The sequence below is a fragment of the Plectropomus leopardus genome, chromosome 15 (assembly GCF_008729295.1).
Source record: "Plectropomus leopardus isolate mb chromosome 15, YSFRI_Pleo_2.0, whole genome shotgun sequence".
NCBI classification, from domain to species: Eukaryota; Metazoa; Chordata; class Actinopteri; order Perciformes; family Serranidae; genus Plectropomus; species Plectropomus leopardus.
In genome coordinates this window covers 29,081,990-29,102,339 of record NC_056477.1, presented here as the reverse complement: position 1 = coordinate 29,102,339, position 20,350 = coordinate 29,081,990, and the positions used below count along the sequence as shown (strand labels likewise).

General features: G+C 38.3%; 1 protein-coding gene across 3 annotated transcripts; it reads right to left on the bottom strand.

Annotated features, from left to right (window-relative positions):
* Positions 1-14: 14 nt before the first annotated feature.
* On the bottom strand, positions 15-14,037 carry LOC121954283 (cadherin-1-like). 3 transcript variants are annotated; one of them, XM_042501668.1, is made up of 12 exons: positions 13,883-14,037; positions 11,913-12,027; positions 10,918-11,006; positions 9,680-9,874; positions 8,685-8,825; positions 6,891-7,046; positions 5,979-6,123; positions 4,776-4,948; positions 2,995-3,123; positions 2,168-2,353; positions 1,764-1,947; positions 15-558 (listed from the first exon to the last, which is right to left on the bottom strand). In XM_042501668.1, exons 1-11 carry the CDS (start codon positions 13,931-13,933, stop codon positions 1,768-1,770), a joined length of 1,560 nt encoding a protein of 519 aa, XP_042357602.1. In that variant the 5' UTR covers positions 13,934-14,037; the 3' UTR covers positions 15-558; positions 1,764-1,767. The 3 variants fall into 3 exon arrangements, with proteins under 3 accessions (XP_042357602.1, XP_042357601.1, XP_042357603.1); XM_042501667.1 differs by having other exon boundaries at positions 1,772-1,947; XM_042501669.1 differs by having other exon boundaries at positions 1,812-1,947.
* Between the last annotated feature and the right edge of the window lie 6,313 nt (positions 14,038-20,350).

Below are 20,350 nucleotides of genomic sequence, written 5' to 3'. Positions count from 1 at the left end.
GTAACTACAGAAATGTTTTAACATTGCAATGCAAAATACAAAACAAGCAACAATACTAAACAAAAGCATCGTACCACACATTGCAAGCATTACACAAATGTCACCAGTACAACTGAAAGCATTGAGAAAAATGCTTAATGCAAAGAAAGTTAACCGAAAGCAAAGTTAGTATTTAGCCTACAACTAAAGAGCCATTTGAAATACTCACAGACTGCTTAACTATTCCAATTAAGGAAATAAAAAGCAAACTCATCCTCTGCCTTCTGAGCAGTGGCCACTAATCACACTACACTAAAAATTATAAACCATAATCCCCATGCACAGAAAGAAAATGATCAGTTATCAATTATCAGTTCATGCTTACATCAATCTAACATTCACAGCCATACCACAACCTATCCATGTTATCTGTTCTTTGGCATATTTACAGCACATACTCCCTTCCTCCGTAAATCACGTCAGCCAGTTTCATAATGAAGGTTCCGCAGTCATTGAAGCAGTTTTGGTTCTGCTCTCAGTTGCTAGACATGGGATCCTGTTGGGTTGTTGTCTCAGGTTCTGAGAAAGGAGCATAAAATCTTTTCAATTTACAGAACTTACAAAACAGATTTAAATATACAGCACACTCGAGTTGGAAAAGACAGCCCATTCTCATTCCGAAGATGTCATATACTGCTGCTTTTGCAGCGATTTTTGTGTAAGATCCAGATGCCAAAAGCCACATTTCATGTCAGCATGATACACTGCTAGATGGTGTCAGCTGAGAACAAAGCCAGACCGAACTGTTTGCACTGTTATTTTACGCCACTGGACAGACAGATGGCACCAGCCTCGACAGCATGATGACAAATGAGCATGGTCAGTTGAGAACAGAGCCAGACAAAAACTGTCGCGTTCACATGATACACCGCTGGACAGCATCAGGTTGAAACACTGCCAGTAACAATCAGACAGGAAACAGGAATCCAGGAAAGTACCTGAAGTGAACAAGTTGCCATTACTGCATTGCATTTGCATGCAAGTGTACAATTTTATACCTTTGCGTTACTATGAAATATGTATTTTCTTTAACTAGGGCAACCAAATTACCACAAAGTAAACATAATTTGGTTGGCTTCCTTGGGCTTGTGCTAACATTAGCTAGCACAGTAACTTAAAATAAAGTTACATTGCAGCACTTTATCTCTTGAATATATGTAATATGTAAATCTGAATAATGTTAAGATTGTCATCAATATAAAGTACCTTCATAGTAACTGGGGGTCACTGCCTAACGTTGTCAATCCAGATCCCTGTTGTCACCATAATGTTATAACGTTATTTTTGAATACTGTATTTACCTGCTGTCACTGTCACCAGGAAGCAGTCAGTTGCCACAGCAGTAATGTCGGCGCCGCTAGATGGTGCAGCGCACAAATTGGTCATCGGATTCGTCTGTGGGGTGGGTGGTAGATGGGTCCATCAACCCTGGACTTTAATGCGGGAGTCGCTTCACTTTCCATCTGAATATGATGTTTTTTTTCTGTACCTCACCATGTGATTTTTTTGCCTAAACTAATCATACGTGCCTTTGTTGCCTGATCCTAAGCATGTAGTGTTGATGCCCCAGTTTTGGCAGTGGCATCCCAGGATGTCAACAGCAGACACAAAAAGATACCTGAAGTGTAATACGTTGACGTGGAAGTCCACTAACAAAGCAGCAATATGTGACGACTTGGGATGAGAATGTGGTGTATCACCATACAAAATGTAACTCGGCTTACTGCATTACTTCATTGTCAGCAGCAACGTCATTCCGTTTTTACACGTACATTGGACTGGGTCTGGTGTTTTACTGACGTGCACATTCACCGTGGCAGTGGCAGTGGGTAGTGGAATAGCAAAAGGAATTTCATTCTCCACCGCAACCAACAGTGTGTGCTGTCTGCTCTTCTCAAAGTCAAGACCCTGGTTGCACGGAAGGAAAAGCACAACAGCACAATTTCACCAAAAGTATTACACAACTCGTACTGATGGACAACTAAAACTTCCTCTGTCACTTTTTCCAACTTAGATAATACATTATAGTGAGTGTTATGTAATAAACTGACAAAAACTAACAAAACTGAAAATATCATCTTAACTCTAATATTGTGTCTTATTAGAGAGTTCTTGGTTGACTTCCTACCTTGACAGTAAAAATAGTTCCCTCAGTTTTGTTAATTCCTGTTTTTACGGTGAAAAGTCCTCCAGGATCGCCATCGATTATCGTGAACTTGGCATTCCAGGCTAGGCAATGTGGCTCGTCACCATCGGTCACTGACATCGTAATGACCTCAGCGTTCACTTCATTTTCTGCAACTGTTGCCTCATACTGAGAGAGCGAGAACGATACGTGTTAATGTGAAATTATCAGAGAAAACAAGGACCAGAAAAAAGTTACTCTTGATAAATTTTTTTAACCTCGCCCTAAATTTCATTATCTGCATCATCATGCAGTTTAGTTCATTACTTCCCTGCCTAGCTATGGGATTCTTTGTTCGATGTCATCAGGCCAATTTGGGCAAAAAATTGCCTTCCAACATCAGTCTTTTTAGTGTAAGACTTGTCATGATGTGAAATTTATTGTTAAAGATAAAAGATTATTCAATCATCGTAAACTTCCAGAACCCAAACTGAGATTAAAGGCTACTTAAACTGCTAAATGAAAAGAAAAAGGAGCAGTCTTTATTGCTTACTTCTTACATTACCAAAAATGATTATGCTGTTGTTACATAAATTTGACCCTGGCAGTTGATACATTATTACCTTTTAAAGCCATTACTTAACAAAAAAAAAAAAGACAAAAGCACTGACTATAACTCTTATTACAGCCCCATGGACACTACTTCGAAGCTTGACAGATTTGCTATGTGAAGTTATGGTTGCTAAGCTCTGATTGAAAAACTGCTCTTAAAAAGGAGAAGATAGATTTGTAAAAAATAAGTATGTACTTACTTTGTTATATGTACTTACAAAGGAGTGAGTGAAGGCCGGAGCATTGTCATTGCTGTCTGTGACATTAAGGACTACTGTGGCTTGTCCAGTCAGCCCTTCTCCCGCCATGTCAGATGCTTGTATCACCAGAGTGTACGTTGGGTATTTCTGTCACAAGAGATACACTATGTTTAACTTGCCAGATGCTGTTTTTTTAAAAATGGGTAAACCCACAAAATGACTGTATTACCACTGTCACTTAACTTGGAGCAAGTCTGCCTTTCTGTCAGCTGGTGTGTGTGTGTGTGTGTGTGTGTGTGTATGTGTGTGTGTGTGTGTGTGTGTGTGTGTGTGTGTGTGTGTGTGTGCGCGTTTGCGCGTGTGTGCGTGCGTGTGCGTGTTGGTGTGGTGTGTCCGTGTGATGTCATGGACAGGCAGGAGGACAGGTAAACAGCAGGCAGCAGCAGGAGAAGAGTCTTTGAAAAATTTTCAGTGGTTTCTTTTTGTTAATTATCTCTTACTTATTAAGTTCCCCTTTCAAACACAGTTTAGATGTATTGAAATCAGTGATTTAGCTGCTTAGGAGGAGACGGACACTTATTAGTGACTGCACATCATTGCATCTCGCTGGTTAGGGAACTGAAATTACCACGTTCACCTGGATTTTGTGTTCCCATCAATGCAGATTGGAGCCGGAGGCAATAAAAACCTGTGTCTACTGCAAAGTCATTTGATCCGGGTGTGAATGCCGATTAATCACATTCCCATTGTATTAAAAAGCCAGATGTTAGCGGGTGTTAGTGTTTTTTTTTTCTGCAGTGGGAATGAGGCTTATGTGTAGCTATGTTGAAAGTGAATGTGTATGGGTTATGTTATAAAAAGGTGCTCTGGTCAATAAAAAGGATGTTTAGCTGTATGCAAGACCCTGTCTTCGTAACGCATTAGCAACTAAAAGCCAACTAAATAATAACCTCGCAGTCATTATTTCCAATCCAAGGCAAGGTAGGCCTGGCGAGCCTCTTATATGTGGGAGCAGCCACACATGAGGGATTTCTGGGAGGTTTGTAGTCCACAATTTCACAGAGGAATTGTGGATTCAAAAGTTCCAGATGATCTGCTAAACTTTTTAAGAGTTATGCGGCGCAATAACAGCTCTTATAACCCCTGCTGCGTCATACCAGAGGGAGCCAGCTCCTACCGACAAGCACATGGCCAAAAAAGTGTTTCTATTGCAAATTTGTGAAATATGGCTTTTTCAAATCACCTGAAATACCACCTCATATGAGCGTCAAAACTTATGTGCCCATTTTGGATGAGCCTGGCTTAAAAGAGGAGGGTTCCAGTTCAGTCTTTGCTTTCCTTGCAGAATTAACAGTGTGGTGCCAGTTTGGCTTATTCTCCTTTGCTTGGCAAGTTAGCTTGCAAACTTTGTGTTTGCTGAAGGGGCTAACTTGTCTTTTGTATTCAGTTTTAGAGAATTCAGTTTAGCAGGCCACATGTAGATCAGAGAGCTTAGGTGTGAAAGCAGGGGGATGGGCGTAGCAGCCCAGCTGCTGGCCATGGAGAGAAAGATCAAGACAAGGATCTGGCTGTGTTGACTTGGTGACATATCAGAGGGTCACATAGTGAACTAATCATGTTTGAAGTCAAGTCCTGTCGCTCTAAATACTGCCCTCAACTAAGATCAGTTGGAAGCAAGTGTGCTTTGGAGTTTGCCATCACTGATACAGAAAGAGTTAACACTGTGATACTTGTTTCTTACCCTTTGAGATGATTAATATTATTTAACCTTCTACTGAAATATGTTTCAGATGCTTCACCTCTCTGTCCAGGCCATCAGCATTTACTCTGATGACTCCAGAGACTGGGTTGATGTCAAACAGGAAGTTACTGGGCAACTGTGGCTTCTGGCTTCGTATACGGTAGCGGATATCTGAGTTGTCAGAACCTGGCTGGTCAAGATCTGTAGCCACAACCGTAATCACCTCAAAACCTGGAGAGAGGAAAGTCACAAGAGAAAACGAAGTACAGAGATTTCAGAGCACTTCATTCAAGTGATGATTTACAAAATAAAGCTGAGCCTGACAGGGCTAACAGAATGCTAGTTTTCTTTGCAACCTAAAATGCACCCATTTATGATGCCTAAACCCACCAGGTAAGACCATCCTGATGGCAACATTCTGTTTGACTATCTGTATCAGTCTGGACTGCATTAGGTGGAAATACTTGCTTTGACAGACAAACGTCTTGAGCCAATCCTGACGTTTACGCTGGCTTCTACTGCACAAATATGCTGTCAGTTAGACAGTTATGGTCTAAACAATATAATTTATTCATATTTACTATTCGTATGATCTTCGTTGATAAATCAAGCTTTTGCCAAATCCCGACAGCAAAATGTCAAAAACGTATTTTCCTCAGAGAAATGCTGCGAGTGCATCCTCTTGTTGTTGTTTAATTGTTATTATTGACTCTATTACCGGGTGGCACAGAGGTGTAGTGGTTAGCACTGTCATCTCAAAGCAAGATGGCCCCAAGTTCGAACCCAGGCTGGGTTGGGGTTCAGACCTTGGGTAGGGGAACCCTTCTGTGCAGAGTGTGCATGTTCTTTCAGTGTCAGGTGGGTTTTCTCCTGGTGCTGTGGCTTTCTTTCACATTCCAAAGACATTCAGCTCAGGTGACTATAAACTGCCCAGAGGTGTGAATGTGGGCATGTATGATTACATGACTGTCTGCTGATCTGTCCAAGGTGCACACATGATGTTTGGAACACAGGATCATCAAAGTGAAAAGACTATTTTGTGGGGGTGCAGGTTACATTGGAGAAAGTCCCATTCAGGTCCGGCAAATCTGCTGTGTAGTATTTTCCAAATGTGTTGGAGCAAGTTCTGGACTTGTATATTCTCTATATCAAACTATAAGGTCAAAGTTCTGTGCATCTATTTTGTCTTGTAAAAGTGAACAATATTGTTGAACTCTTAAAAGGCATCTTTTACAGGCTTAATGGAATGCAAGTACAGTACCTTTTGGTGAGGCCTCAGCAACTTCTCCTTGGTAGGTGTCTTGAGTGAAAATAGGTTTGTTGTCATTCAAGTCAATTACTGTCAGCACAATTTCCATTGGCTCCTCGACATTTACTGACCCATCTGCTACAGCATGTGCTACAAACTGCATACAACAAACACATTTGTATTAATACATGCAAAAAAAAAATCAATGTAGGTGCTTTAATGCAATATAACTAGCACTCACAAGGGTGATGGAACACAGTACAGCCACTGAATAGAATAGAATAGAATAGAATAGAATAGAATATTCCTTTATTGATCCCCCATTGGGGGAAATTCCAAATGTTACAGCAGCATGAAAAAAAAGTGAAATGTAACAAAGAAAATAACAATAACAAATAACAATAAATAAGTAATAAAATAAGTATGTACATAGAGGAAATAAGGTATGTATACATAATAATAAGTAAGTAATAGAATAGTATGTACACAAAAGATGGATTAGAGAATAGTACAAAAATTTGTTGTGCAAATTACTCTGGGATGAATTTTGGATGAACTGGTTTCACATTCAAAAATTACATTACAGGTGTTGGTAGTCTACCAAGATTGGCAGTGAAGAAGGCGATGTAAGTAAACAACCACAACCACAGTCACTGTTTTCTGAAGGAGCAAAGCACCAATAGGCTGAATGCTTGGTGTTAAAAGTATATATGTTGGATGAAGTATAACTTTAAAGACATGCTGAAAACTTGGCTAAATGTTCTTAAGAAACATGTGATTGTGCTTGTTGGTACAAAATTAATTGGGAGTAATTTGAAGCTCTTTCATGTTTATTTCTGATTTTAAACAAATTCTAGATAACTCCACCTGATCCTGAGAAGTGAACAAAGACTGTGTGTGTAAAACATAAGAGAGGATGCTTACCGTGTACCTGTCTTGTTCCTCTCTGTCCAGTGAGTCTCTGACATATAGAGAACCGGAATCTCTGTCCATGATGAAGAGGCCAATAGGAGCCTGATCAGCTCCTGGACCAGTGATGCTGTAATAGATCTTCTTTGTTTCATCCTCACTAGAGCGGATCTGGACAAAACACACCAGGCCTCAGTTATTCCTCCCTCGTATTGATTACAACAATAATTACAATATTGCTAAACAATTTTCACTTTAGTAAGGAATTAGTGCAGAGTAGGGATGGGGATTCTTACTTTTTTTTATATTGATACCATTATCAAGACTTTTTAATGATCCAAGTCTTAATCTATTGATACTTTTCTATTATTTGGTGGAAAGAGGAGGCCACAATACATTTTTAACAGAACTGGTTTTGCTTTATTGATTAGTGACACAAATTCAATATCTGATGAAGTATCGCCCCTTCTGACTGATGATGTTGATTAATGGACAGAAAAGTGTTTTTGCAGAACATTACGGTGTCACAGTTGACCTATGATTTCTTGGATATAAAATGTCTGCATCATTGTATCCTATAATGCATTTGTGTGAAATTTGAGTGTATGAATTTTTGAGTTATGGCCAAAACATGTTTTATGAGGTCACAATGATTTTGACATTTGACATTCGACCACCAGATTCTAATCATTTCATTGCTGAATGCAAGTGGATGTTTGTGCCAAATTTGATGAAACTCCCTTAAGGTCATCTTCAGATATTACATTCACAACAATGAGACGGATGCAAGGTCACAGTGACCTTGACCTTTGAACACCAATTTTAATCAGCTCATTGTTGAGTCCAAGTGAATGTTTGTGAGAAATATGAAGAAATTCCCTCAAGGAATTCTTGATATATCGTTTTCATAAGAATAAGGCAAATGCAAGGTCTCAGCAACCTTGACCTTTGACAGCCAAAATCTAATCAGTTAATCCTTAAATCCAATTTGTGCCAAATTTCTAGAAATTCCCTCAAGGTGGTCTTGAGATATCACTTTCACAAAGATGAGACAAATACAAGTTCAATGTGACCTTGACCACTGAACACCAAAATCTAATCAGTTCATTCTTAAGTTCACATGAACATTTGTGCCAAATTTGAAGAAATTACCTCAGCGTCTTCTTCAGATAATGTGTTTACGAGAGTGAGATGGATGCAAGGTCACAGTGAGCTTGACCTTTGCCCTATGGCCACCAAAGTTTAATAATTTAATCCTTGAGTCCATGTGAATGTTTGTGCCAAAATTGAAAAATTTCCTTAAAGGTGTTCTTAAAATGGTGTTTTCCAGAATAAGACAGGTGAGGTCACTGTGACCTTGACCTATGACCTCTAAAATCTAACAAGTTCATTCTTAAGTCCACACCAACATTTGTGCCAAATATGAAGGAATTCCCTCCACGTGTTCTTGAGACAACAAGTTTTCAAACATAAGATGGACGCAATAACCTTGAACCTAGACCTAAAACCACCAAAATCTAGTTATTTCATCCTTGACTCTAAGATGTTTGTTGATCTGAAGAAATTTCTTCAGGATGTCTTATTATGTGAATATTGTGTGAATGGGAATGGGTGGGCTGGCCAGACAGACAGAGGGACAACTTAAAAATTGAATGCCTCCAGCTGCGGCTATCACTGGCGCCACTGCATGAAAAAGTCTTTGCTCAGTGATTACAGTAGGAACCATCAACTTGTCATTTTCAGAAACAAATATATAACATATAGTTCAGTATCAAAGTCTCAGGGACAAGGGGTATAAGGCTCTCTTACTTGAGCTACTTTTTTGGGGTAGGGTCCTCTGTCATTCTCAACCAAAGAGAGGGGAGGAATAACAAAGTCTCTCTTCCTCCTCCTCAGCCCACCACCAGAAGTTGGCAACTCCCAAGTGGGCACCTGTGGCTCAGTCGCACTCTGGAAAAGTATTTGTAGCCAGTTAACAGCGATGAAAAACACTTGAAAAAACAAAACAAGATGGAAGCAGTGAGTCTTGGTGATTCTTACACAGCCAAAGAGGGGCATGGTTTATCAAGAAAAATGGGTCTTAGCCACAACAACTGTGCATTTTTTGAGAAAAGCATTACATTATAACATAGTTGGTGCGTACCATAATGTTTATTTTCAGATGGGGAGAGAAGTCAGATTTGACCTCTGGGGTCCATTAGAGGCTAAATCCAGTCATCACCATCTGATATGCAAACACGTACAACAACATAAAAACAAAGAATTATTATTTAACATTTTTAATTAATGTTTAATTGTTATTAAAAAAATCACAGTATAACAGCTGTCTAATCCAGTGTCCAAACTAAAATAAATGTATTAGCAAGAGGATGTCTAAAATGTGTTTTTAACATATTTTGACCTTGACCTCAACTTTTAAAACCTTTCCTTGAATTCTGGTGATCTTAAAACTGCCACCAAGTGAATGGGCATCCCCAGTTTAGTTGGAAATCTCAGATTTTTTCCACAGTGTCTAATTCCAAAATTAAACACGTTTGAACATCAGATGCTGAGGATTGGTGGCCATCTTGGATTTGACCTTTCACTGTCCTCAGAGGCCAAATCTGACTTCTCTTAACATCTGAAAATAAACATTATGGTATGTGCTATGTTAGAAATGGCATGCTTTTCTCAAAAAGTGCACAGTTGTTACAATATTGGGAGCTTATCCACTGTACTGTCTTTGCATGCAAAGGGTTTTCTTTAAATTACAATGAGGGTTGCAGCTTACCTTCAGACCCCTTTAAAAGTGTCTCTAATCTTACCTCTGTGTTATCACCAGAGTCAGCTTCGGTAAGGTGTTGCTGATGGTTGTGATCATGTGCAACATTTTGGCGGTGGTTCTCAATGTTTTGCCTATAGTACAATACTCTGACAGGGACACTGATTTTGCGACCTTTTGAGTCCCAGGAGGAGATGAGGAATTCCACGTATCCACGAATGTCAACCGGTCTGTTGACCTGGAGGAGCAAAAAACACTCAGAAGCAAAGGCCAACATTCTGGCAACCAATGGGTATTTGAGAAAGCTCTCTACATGACAAAATCCAACTCTGTGTACTTTGTGGCCAACAGGTTTTTGTTTTGAAATGAGAAAATCCAAATCAGTAAACAAGCTGTTTCCAAACTACCATTTATAAAAAGGACAAAAAATGGAAAACGATACATTTTCCATTTTCTGTTTTAATAATAAAAATCTGAAAACAAAATGTGATGTGCTCATAAATGGAAATCGGGAATCAACACACGTACTTATAAATCCTATGTCTCAATTTTGCGATGATTTTTTGTTGTTGTGACCTGGAAGTTCTTGTAAGCAGTGTAGGGCACATAGATGTTAGAAACATAGATATTGACCAGCGTTCTATGCTCACTGTGATGTGTCTGCACGGGGAGGTCAAGATCTGCTAGTAAACAAATACGTCTGTAATGAGAGATGCAGATTTCACCACAAAATTGACCGTAACTCACTAAATTCCTGACCATTTTTCATGACATTTGTTTCTTTGTAAACATTGGACAGTGGACATGATAGTGGTTACTGGTCTGAATTAATTTCAGTTAGACAATCTAAGCAGCTCTATGACAATGAAATGTAGTGTAAGTATAAAGTTAAATTAAAAATGAAGTTCCATGAAATTGAAAGCAGCAGAAAATACTCATGTAAAGTGCCAGTACCTCAAAATTCTACGAAAGTTTTGTATTTGAGTAAATGTGCTATGCTCCATTACTGGATGTTAATTTTTTATATGTTGGAGTCTGCATGTCCTAGTGTTGTGGCTACTCAGAAGTTTACTGTTTTGCATAGACAGACCCATAAACCACCTGAATTGTTGCTGAAAATTTACATTTTAACCCATTATTACGTCGTATTACCCAAGGATAGTTACTCGAATCCCCTAATAATTTTAACCTGTATTGGCTTAAAAGGATGTGTAAAAATTTTGGAGAGATAGGAATTAGAAACTGCAAATATGCCATCAAAGTCTGTTGAACTCGACTGACCTTGAGTATGCCGTCTGTCTGTACTGCGAAATGGCTGTCTTCACTATTGAAAACAAACCGTGTGCGGTCTGTGCAGTCGCTGAAACCAACTGGAATTGGACAGAAAAAATGATCATCCATTATAAATGCAGTACATACAGAGAAATAACTGCCAAGTCTTACGAACATAAAGTAAAGTACACCCTTCTGCAAAATTCATCAGCATTCAATGTAAGTCCTAAAGTATCATTTACTGCCTCTTGACACAGATCAAACCTCCTCCATCTCTTTCATCAGTCATATTTGACAGTCAGACCCTGGTTTGAGAAATCTGTGAACAACCGGCAACAATATAGTTTGCAGGGCATTTCTTGCCAAGATGGTCATTTCCTTTTTTTTCCCCCAAGTTATTGAAAGAGATCAAAGTAATTTGCTCAGGTTTCAAAGGGTCAGGTAGCTTGTGAAAGGTGTGTGAACCCAGCACAAGAAAACTGATGCTGATCCAGGTTTCAAATGGTTAATGTGGGGTTCTGTGGGGATTGACTCTGTTGTAGAGCCAGCCTCCTGTGGCCATTAGACGAACTGCAGTTTTTAGCAGTCTTGAATCAGTTTTGGCTTAATTTTCCAGCCAAAAAGGTTGCCACTTAGTCCATACTAATCTTGATGATTTTAATCAATTTCATTTAATTAATTAATTTTTAAGTAAATACAAATTTCGGTGATTCAGCACCCCCAACACACCGACTTCCCACAATGATATTATCATGGCTGAAATGGACTTACATTATAGTGCAATCTCAAAATAATTAATATATTATGATATTGAATATTTGAAATATTGTAACAATAAAAAGTGGTCTAGACCTGCTCTGTATGAAAAATATCATGGCATAACTGTTGCTGTGATTTAATGAAAATAAAACTAATGTGGTTAAGTTGAATGAATACAATGCAGTTCCCTTTAGGTGTATGTATTAGCATATGTTTCAGACAGCAGCTTTCTGGATTGTTCGTACCATCTCCCAGTCTCATGGAGCGCTTCAGGTGCTGTCTGGATACTGGGAAAATCAATATATCTGATTTGAATCCAGGCACACATGTTGACTCCTCAGCAACCACCAAAGCAGAATCCTAAGAGAGGAAAACAGTTTTTTAAATGAATCATAATCGAGATGTATGGAAAAGGTGCCATCAGTGGACTTAAAAAAAAAAAAAAAGAATCTTTTTTTTTGTTAAGGAAACTTAAAATGGCATTTGGGTGGTTAAAAAAAAGTATTGAACAGAAATCCTCCACTGAAGTGCAAAAAGTTAACCCTGTGCCTCACATGAAAAAGAAATTGAAATACTGCCAAACAAATATTACAGAATCATATTTTCTGCTTTCACTGAGTTTTTCTGCAAATAAAAATCAAACAATGTCATGAAATTATACTCAGTAACAATGATACAGCAGTTTTTCTGCCACACCATCCATATCACCATATCAGCACGCATTAGTGCTGTCCCCGACTAAGAGTGTACATAGCAGTTTCTGATTGGTCAAGTCTTACCTATAAAACAATCTGCCAAGTTCCTCTGCAACTGTGCAGCAGATTTGAAGAGCCCAATCAGTGTCACGGGACACACCAAAGCCTGCTTTGCTCCGTGCACATACAGTAAGAGCAGCAGCAGTCAGTCTCTGGCTGGCAGAACTCTGCACCGCGTCTTTGCTGTCTTTGTTTTTGCAGCACAACACCCCTACAGCACATTTTTGCCGATCCACTCCCTGCACTACTGATTGTAGATATCTCCCTCCTATTTGTGCACTATGTTTAATTACTTGGATAAATAATTTTGATTGATTATTCAATTTTTCCAATTTTACTATGAGTCTGTCTCTTTTTGCCCCTCCTGAGGTTGTGGCACCTATCATTGACTTACTGAATTTTGACATACCTGATAAAAAAAATTGTCTTTTTGACTTTGCATAAGAATCAGTTTTATAATAGGACTCTGTGTGTATAAGGTGTGTGAGTGGGTGCAGACAGACAGACTGGCAGATAGAATATAATGGTCCTGTTTTTTGGCAGTAATGTTCAGGTAACATTCATGCCAATTCATTTATACCATTTCTCCACCTTTTATTCTGTTACACACAGCCAGCTGTGTCTGGATTTGCAGCTGTAGTTTCAGCATTGGATCTGTTGTCTTCTCAGAATGAGGCAAATGTATTTTTTACAGCTCGTTGTATGAGCATTGACAGTGTGTGTGTGTGTGTGTGTATGTGTGCGTGTAAGTGTGCGCATGTTTGTGTTAATCAGAAAATTATTGATTGTGCGCCACTTGTGATTTTTCCTGGGAATGTCGCACAGACCCCGAGCTCATAATGCTGCAAACACAAAGGCTTTCATCAGTGGGTCCTTGGCTCAATCACCGTTATGTTCCAATGCTCACTGACCATTCTGAGAATGGTACAGTGCAACCAATGCAATGTTTTAGTAATGTTTCTCAGCAGCAAGAATGTTCTTAAAGTTAAGGTAAAATTCTCTTTAAACATAAAAAAATATATATTTATTTATTTTTTGTAACATATCAGATTACAATATGTATTGTAATCTCAGGCCTCAATAGCATGCATGTTGCTTGGAAATTATTCTTCCTTTGTTGTCATGTTACATTGTGGGAATGTTTTATTAAAGAACATTCTATGATCTGTCACCTCTCAACATCACCAAAACATCCTTAGAATGTTGCAGTTAGTTAGCATTTAACCTCATAGGAGCATTATTAAAAATGATAAATATCCTTAAAATGTTCTTTTAACACTAGATTAAAGTATTTTCATTAAAACATTATTGCAACTTGTAGGTAATGTTAGCCAGTGTTGTGGGAACATTCCCTGTTAGCCTGGTTACTACTTTTGGCAAGACATAGTAACTTGAACACTTATTTGAATGAAAATCTATGAGATTTTAGCTTTTGTTGCAATGACAGCAGGAAATCTCACCTGGAAAAAGATGATTAAAAGGCTCAAAACCACAAACCAGGCAGTCTCCATTTGTCTGATGTCTTCTCAGTATTTTGCAGAATAATTTCAATATTCCTCACAACAAAAGAAAAAAAAACAATCTGTTATTGCTTCTTGTCTTCTCTCCTGAAGGTAGATTCAGACTGAGCTCAGCTGAACGAGTTGCTGCAAGTACTTTAAGTACTTTCAGTGTGTGACATCAGCGTACAGGTGGATGTGTTTGATATTCCTTATATGTTCATACAGGTCGAACACACTTGAAGAGACAGACATCAGTAGTTTCTGTCACTCCCTATTAATTAATAATCAACAAATATCATCATCAGATCATAATCAATACAATGCCAGTCCTCTTATCAAAACCAGCTATAAGCTGTGTCTGAGCTAAGATATATTGCACAACTTTTTGTCCAGTGTCCACTGACAGTCACACTTCAAGTGCGTCATGAGAAAACACTTGGTGGGTCTTGTATAAGTCTAGACCTTGTTTTTAAGGGAAATCCTGCATTTTGTATCTTTACCTCGCATATAGAGAAAGTAAGGAAATATATTCACACTTGCCATTTCCATACCTATAGCCTAAAAATGCAACTCTGTATGTCCAAACTGTATATTTTCAGTTATTTCATTTTTAGTGTGCAGTTTGCATGTTATGTGGCCCATTACATGCTCAATTAAGTTTGACCGAACCATTCACCAAAGACATTTTGAAATAGATTTTTTTTTAACAAACCAGTGTAAAAACTCTATTTAAAAGTCAGTCATTTTTACTTTTAAGTTAAAATTACATACCAGCAACTTTAGTTAAACTCAAGTAGAATGTCAGCAAAGCATTAGTTACCTAACGGTCATTTTTTCTACCCTTGTTGACTATGTGACATGAGCTAAACTCGCTATTCAGAGATCAAGACTAATCATGTAGTGGGAGTACAGTGAACTTTTATGGTGTCACATTGTGCCTGATAATCATAATAATAATAAAACTAAAGAACAGTTGCCTAGATGGCATGGTGAATGGATGGCCTATTCAATCCAATGGAACTGCTTGCCAATTAACGTTTTGAGCTTCTGGATTTCCTTATGCAATATGTGGATCAATGAATATAAGCAAACTGAAACTTCCCTCACAGTTCAGAACATACATAACATGTGTCATACTTCTTGCGAACAGAATCCTAGGACTCATATATCCAAATGTATTTCGGATATACCCTGACCACAATTTTGAAAAGCAGAGGCAGTCACGCAAAAATGTTTAGTAACGTTTTCAGCGACAAGTTTTCTTTCAGGCCCCAGAATGTTCTAATCAAAGTTAGACTATCATTCTCTATAAACATCAAAAAAGTTAAACATGTTTCTTTTTTTAACATCTTGCTAAAAAACAGATACCAAGATGGCACCTAAAATGTTTTGTATTGTTAACATACAGTATCACATCATTTTTTTTATTGAAAAAAAAAGCTCTGTAATTTTAGGCCTCAGTTACATGTTCTGAATATTGCTTTAAAAAGGTTCTTCCTTCGTTCTCATGTAACATTGTGGGAACATTTTATAAAAGAATATTCTATGATCTGTCACCTCTCAACGTCAGCAAAACACCCTCAGAATGTTGCAGTTAAAATGTTAGTCAGCATTTAACCCTATAGGAACATAATTTGAAATGACAAACATCCTTAAAATGTTTTTTAACATTAGATTAAAATGTTTTCTTTAAAACATTATTGTAACTTGTAGGTAATGCTAGACCAATGTTGTGGGAATGTTTCCTGCTGGGTAGCTATCAAGCAGCCTTCCATCATGGTCCAAGAGAGATTGCCAAAATATGGAATGATACTGATGAGATTTCTCGAATGATGGTTATCTTGGAGTTTCGGTGCAGGATTTTTGTAGTATCACTCTGCGATTTTCTGCTGCAACTGCCAAGCAAACCCACTACGTCTTGAGCCACAGCTGGCCCTATAATAAACCCTAACCCAGAACCCAGATGCACTGCCAAAGTTATGTGCAAGTGAGGACAAGTAGAAGTCAGGTTTGTCTTTTCCAGCAAGTCTGAGACAATTCATCTTGGTGCCAAAAATTCTGCCAGTCTGTCTGATCACTATTATTATATAATTAGCCTCCCTGCTGACATCAGACAATTGTTGCCTTTAAATCTCACTTTGAAACTCATCTATTTGTGTTAACTTTCAGGTATTCCTTAGTAAATAGTTCTGTTTTTGTCTGGTTTTGTCATTGTGCAATCTCTTCCTGTAAAGGGTCATATTCCAAAGAAACTGTCTATGCACCTGCTGCCAGTAACCTTGCTGCGGGTCTTTCATTGTGCAATAATTACCCGTGAGGGGTTAGGGTTAGCGCCAAAGAATTTTCCCAAAACATTGTCAGATTTGATCGATGTTTTAACTGCCTTTCTTTAGTTTTCTCACGCTCAACCTCTACATTTCTGCCACAACAAGACCTGAAGCTATCTTGGCCCACAGCCCATGATGAAGCTCTGTGTTTGTTTTCTTTCTCTTATCAGTGTGGATGATGAGCTTTAGTTTTTCTCCCAGGTTGCTATGTCTGAGAGGAGGTTTAGGTGTGTTTGGAGACACCTGAAAGTGAGTACTTCTTATATGTCTATGTCTTCCTGATTGTCCAGTCTGTGATTTTCACATCTGTCCACATCTTGGGACAAAATGCTGCTGCAAAGCTCCTAACTAAATCCAACAGATGGTCTCGTATTACTCCAATTTCTACCTTGTTTGCATTGGCTTCCTGTTGATTTCAATATCCGTTTCGAAATTTTGTTGTTCACTTATGAAGCCTTACATGGCCAGGCCCCACAGTACGTAAATTACCTCTTATTTCCCTATACAACAACTGAAGTCATTACTGGAAAAGGCACAACACCACCAACAACAATTGTTCATCACGGGGGAGACTGAAGTGAGGTGGCACATACTTTGCCTATGTGAGAAACACTTGTCAGGTGCATCTCAGCTGCTTGTCAGCTGCAGAACATCTAGTGAAACAGTGGCTCGCCAATTTTTTCTGCATACTGCATGTGGCTGTCAGCAGAAAAAGGCCATGAAAATGGTGTTTTGATAATTATACTGACTCTATACCACCTTTCATTATCGTTTCAGTGTCTTTATTAAATATACCTGCTTCCCCGCCTCCGTTTTAAAATAAAAGTCCTCTGACAACGTCTGTTGACGGATCCAATAAGTTGTTGACACAAGGAATTTTATTTTGAAATATTTGTAGGACTGTGTTGTTGATGATGCAGGAGCTGCACAACTTCATAAATGAGTGGAATTTGTGATTATAAATGTTTAAATATAGTATTCATAGCAGCAAAAAACCCTGCAGAAGCGTCACAACAACAGTGCTAACAGCTTGAACACCGTGAGTGTGGAAGACGATGCATTTCGGCGAGGTTACCGTCACACACTGCTCAGGCGTGCAGTGTGTTGCAGGCAGAGATAACGGCTCACACTCTGATGTCAAAAACAAAGGAGGCAAATACTGTACAAATACAAATATAAAAATGTATGTATGGACAAAGTATGTGTGAACTAAGTGTTCCTTGGACACATTTCAAAACTGCTCCTTCCAGTTGGCAGCCCTTAAGCTTTGGAATAGTCTCTCAGCGATTTTGAGAAACAGTTTGTTTTACGTTATAATACTGTGTTTTTATCTCTCTCTACTGTGTTTTAGCTCTCACTATATATTTTATCTGGATTTTATTTCATTCTATTTAATTTTAATTTGTTTGTGAGGCACTTTGTGACTCGTGTCTGTGACACGTACGATAAACCAGAAGTTTGCTCTACCAGAGTTTTCTTCCATTGTTTCCCTGTTAAGTATTTTTTTTGTTTGTTTAAATTTCGGAGTGTTCTTCCAAGCATGTTGTTCTTCCACACCTGGCCGTGTCACAAAATGGATCAACATGTTCACAAGTTGTTGTTCGCTGTATACCTTCCAAACAATTCACAAAAAAACCAATTGTCTGGTTTTGTCATTGTGCAATCTCTTCCTGTAAAGGGTCATATTCCAAAGAAACTGTCTATGCACCTGCTGCCAGTAACCTTGCTGCGGGTCTTTCATTGTGCAATAATTACCCGTGAGGGGTTAGGGTTAGCTCCAAAGAATTTTCCCAAAACATTGTCAGATTTGATCGATGTTTTAACTGCCTTTCTTTAGTTTTCTCACGCTCAACCTCTACATTTCTGCCACAACAAGACCTGAAGCTATCTTGGCCCACAGCCCATGATGAAGCTCTGTGTTTGTTTTCTTTCTCTTATCAGTGTGGATGATGAGCTTTAGTTTTTCTCCCAGGTTGCTATGTCTGAGAGGAGGTTTAGGTGTGTTTGGAGACACCTGAAAGTGAGTACTTCTTATATGTCTATGTCTTCCTGATTGTCCAGTCTGTGATTTTCACATCTGTCCACATCTTGGGACAAAATGCTGCTGCAAAGCTCCTAACTAAATCCAACAGATGGTCTCGTATTACTCCAATTTCTACCTTGTTTGCATTGGCTTCCTGTTGATTTCAATATCCGTTTCGAAATTTTGTTGCTCACTTATGAAGCCCTACATGGCCAGGCCCCACAGTACGTAAATGACCTCTTATTTCCCTATACAACAACTGAAGTCATTACTAGAAAAGGCACAACACCACCAACAACAATTGTTCATCACGGGGGAGACTGAAGTGAGGTGGCACACACTTTGCCAGCTGTGCCAATTTGTGATTGTAAATATAGAAATACAGTATGCATAGCAGCAAACAGCCCTGCAGAAGCGTCACAACAACAGTGCTAACAGCATGAACACCGTGAGTGCGGAAGACGATGCATTTTGGCGAGGTTACCGTCACACGCTGCTCAGGCGTGCAGTGTGTTGCAGGCAGAGATAACGGCTCACACTCTGACGTCAAAAGCAAAGGAGGAGTTCTTCCGCACCTGGCCGTGTCACAAAATGGATCAACATCGGGCGTTCACAAGTTGTTGTTTGCTGTATACCTTCCAAACAATTCACAGAAAGAACAAAGAAAGAATGAAGAACAATCCTTAATGCAGGAGCCAAATCTTTGGCAAAAGCTGCAGTTTTCAATATTCAACTTGTCATTATGGAGATTGTTGTTGTTTCCTGTGGTCGTTTTGAAATTGTGTGCTGTATATAGAACAACCCTAGTTTGGACTTATTTGTTTGCATGCATTTGAACACAAAATATCGACTTAAAGTTATGTTAAGAAAATATTATACATCTAGCTGTAACTAAAATATAGACTAGCTCCATCATCTATAACAGTGAGCTACTGCCATGTGGTGAATCAATATTAAAAATCTAAAAATGCAGTATATGATAATATTGTGTAATTACAAATTTTCTGCAAAACAGATGCCTTTGCTTTGGAAATTAAATTATATTTTGTTTTATTAGTAAACCATGTAATCTCAGTAAAGTAGGAGTTTGAATGCAGGACTTTTGCTTCTAATAAATGTTATCACAGTGTTTTATTGGTAATTTTACTTAAACTGTAACAAACCTTGATGTTGTGGGGGTTTTGTGAGGTTTACAGTGTAATATAGGCTCCAAAAAGCATCACGATTTATGGTATTTTACTGTATTATGGAAAAACTGCACATTACTGGTAGAATTTTGCCATATTTTTACAACAGTTTATTACAGTGTAGCCTACAAACATTAGACAGATTTTTTATTTGATTTCATCGTTACTTGTTTTATACTAATAATGACTATACTTGTTGTAGCATCATTTATGAATAGTGCATGATATAATTTCATGAGTTTGAAGCACATCTTATCATCAGGGTGAAACTCCTTTATATAATACTAATTTCAGAATTGGTCCTTTTTACTATAGGGCTCTTTTTCTGTGGTTCTAATCAGAACCAGTTCTAATGACATTCTGACAGTATGTTCTATTACATCATAGAAAGTGGAACTGTGTCATTCTAACCCTGACAACTGGACGAGAATCACCCTCTAAACTTCTGAACCAAACAAATCCCTTTAAATCCATAAAATCAGTTGAATGTAACGTCTGAGTGATGTTCAGCTGATACAGGTAAAGTCATTTTGGTTTTTTTTTTCTCCAAGTTTCCATGGTCAAGTGAATCTGTAATTTACATCCACAAGTGTAAAGACAGGTAAAATATGTATGTATATATAAGTATTTGAGTGTGTATTTATGATTAAATTCTAAAAGATAAAAGAGGGCGAAGAAATAGGAGGCAGCTTGTAAATGGCCTCTAGGGCTGCAGCTGATGATTGTTTTCACTGCTGATTAACCTGTCAGTTATTTTCATCTTTCTAAACAGTATGGTGAACAGTATTCTGATTCTAACATATGATAATATTAAGTTTGGTCCTAGTTCCTGAATGACCACTGTTTTTTAAATTGAATTTTATTTCCCTAATGCTTTTGTGTCTTTTGA

Coding starts and splice junctions, on each gene's coding strand:
- LOC121954283 (XM_042501667.1), bottom strand. CDS start 13,933: ATGGAGACTGCCTGGTTTGTGGTTTTGAGCCTTTTAATCATCTTTTTC. Junction 6,124..6,890: donor AGGAACAAGACAGGTACACG/GTAAGCATCCTC, acceptor TGTTGTATGCAG/TTTGTAGCACATGCTGTAGC. Junction 3,124..4,775: donor CTGATGGCCTGGACAGAGAG/GTGAAGCATCTG, acceptor CTCTTGTGACAG/AAATACCCAACGTACACTCT.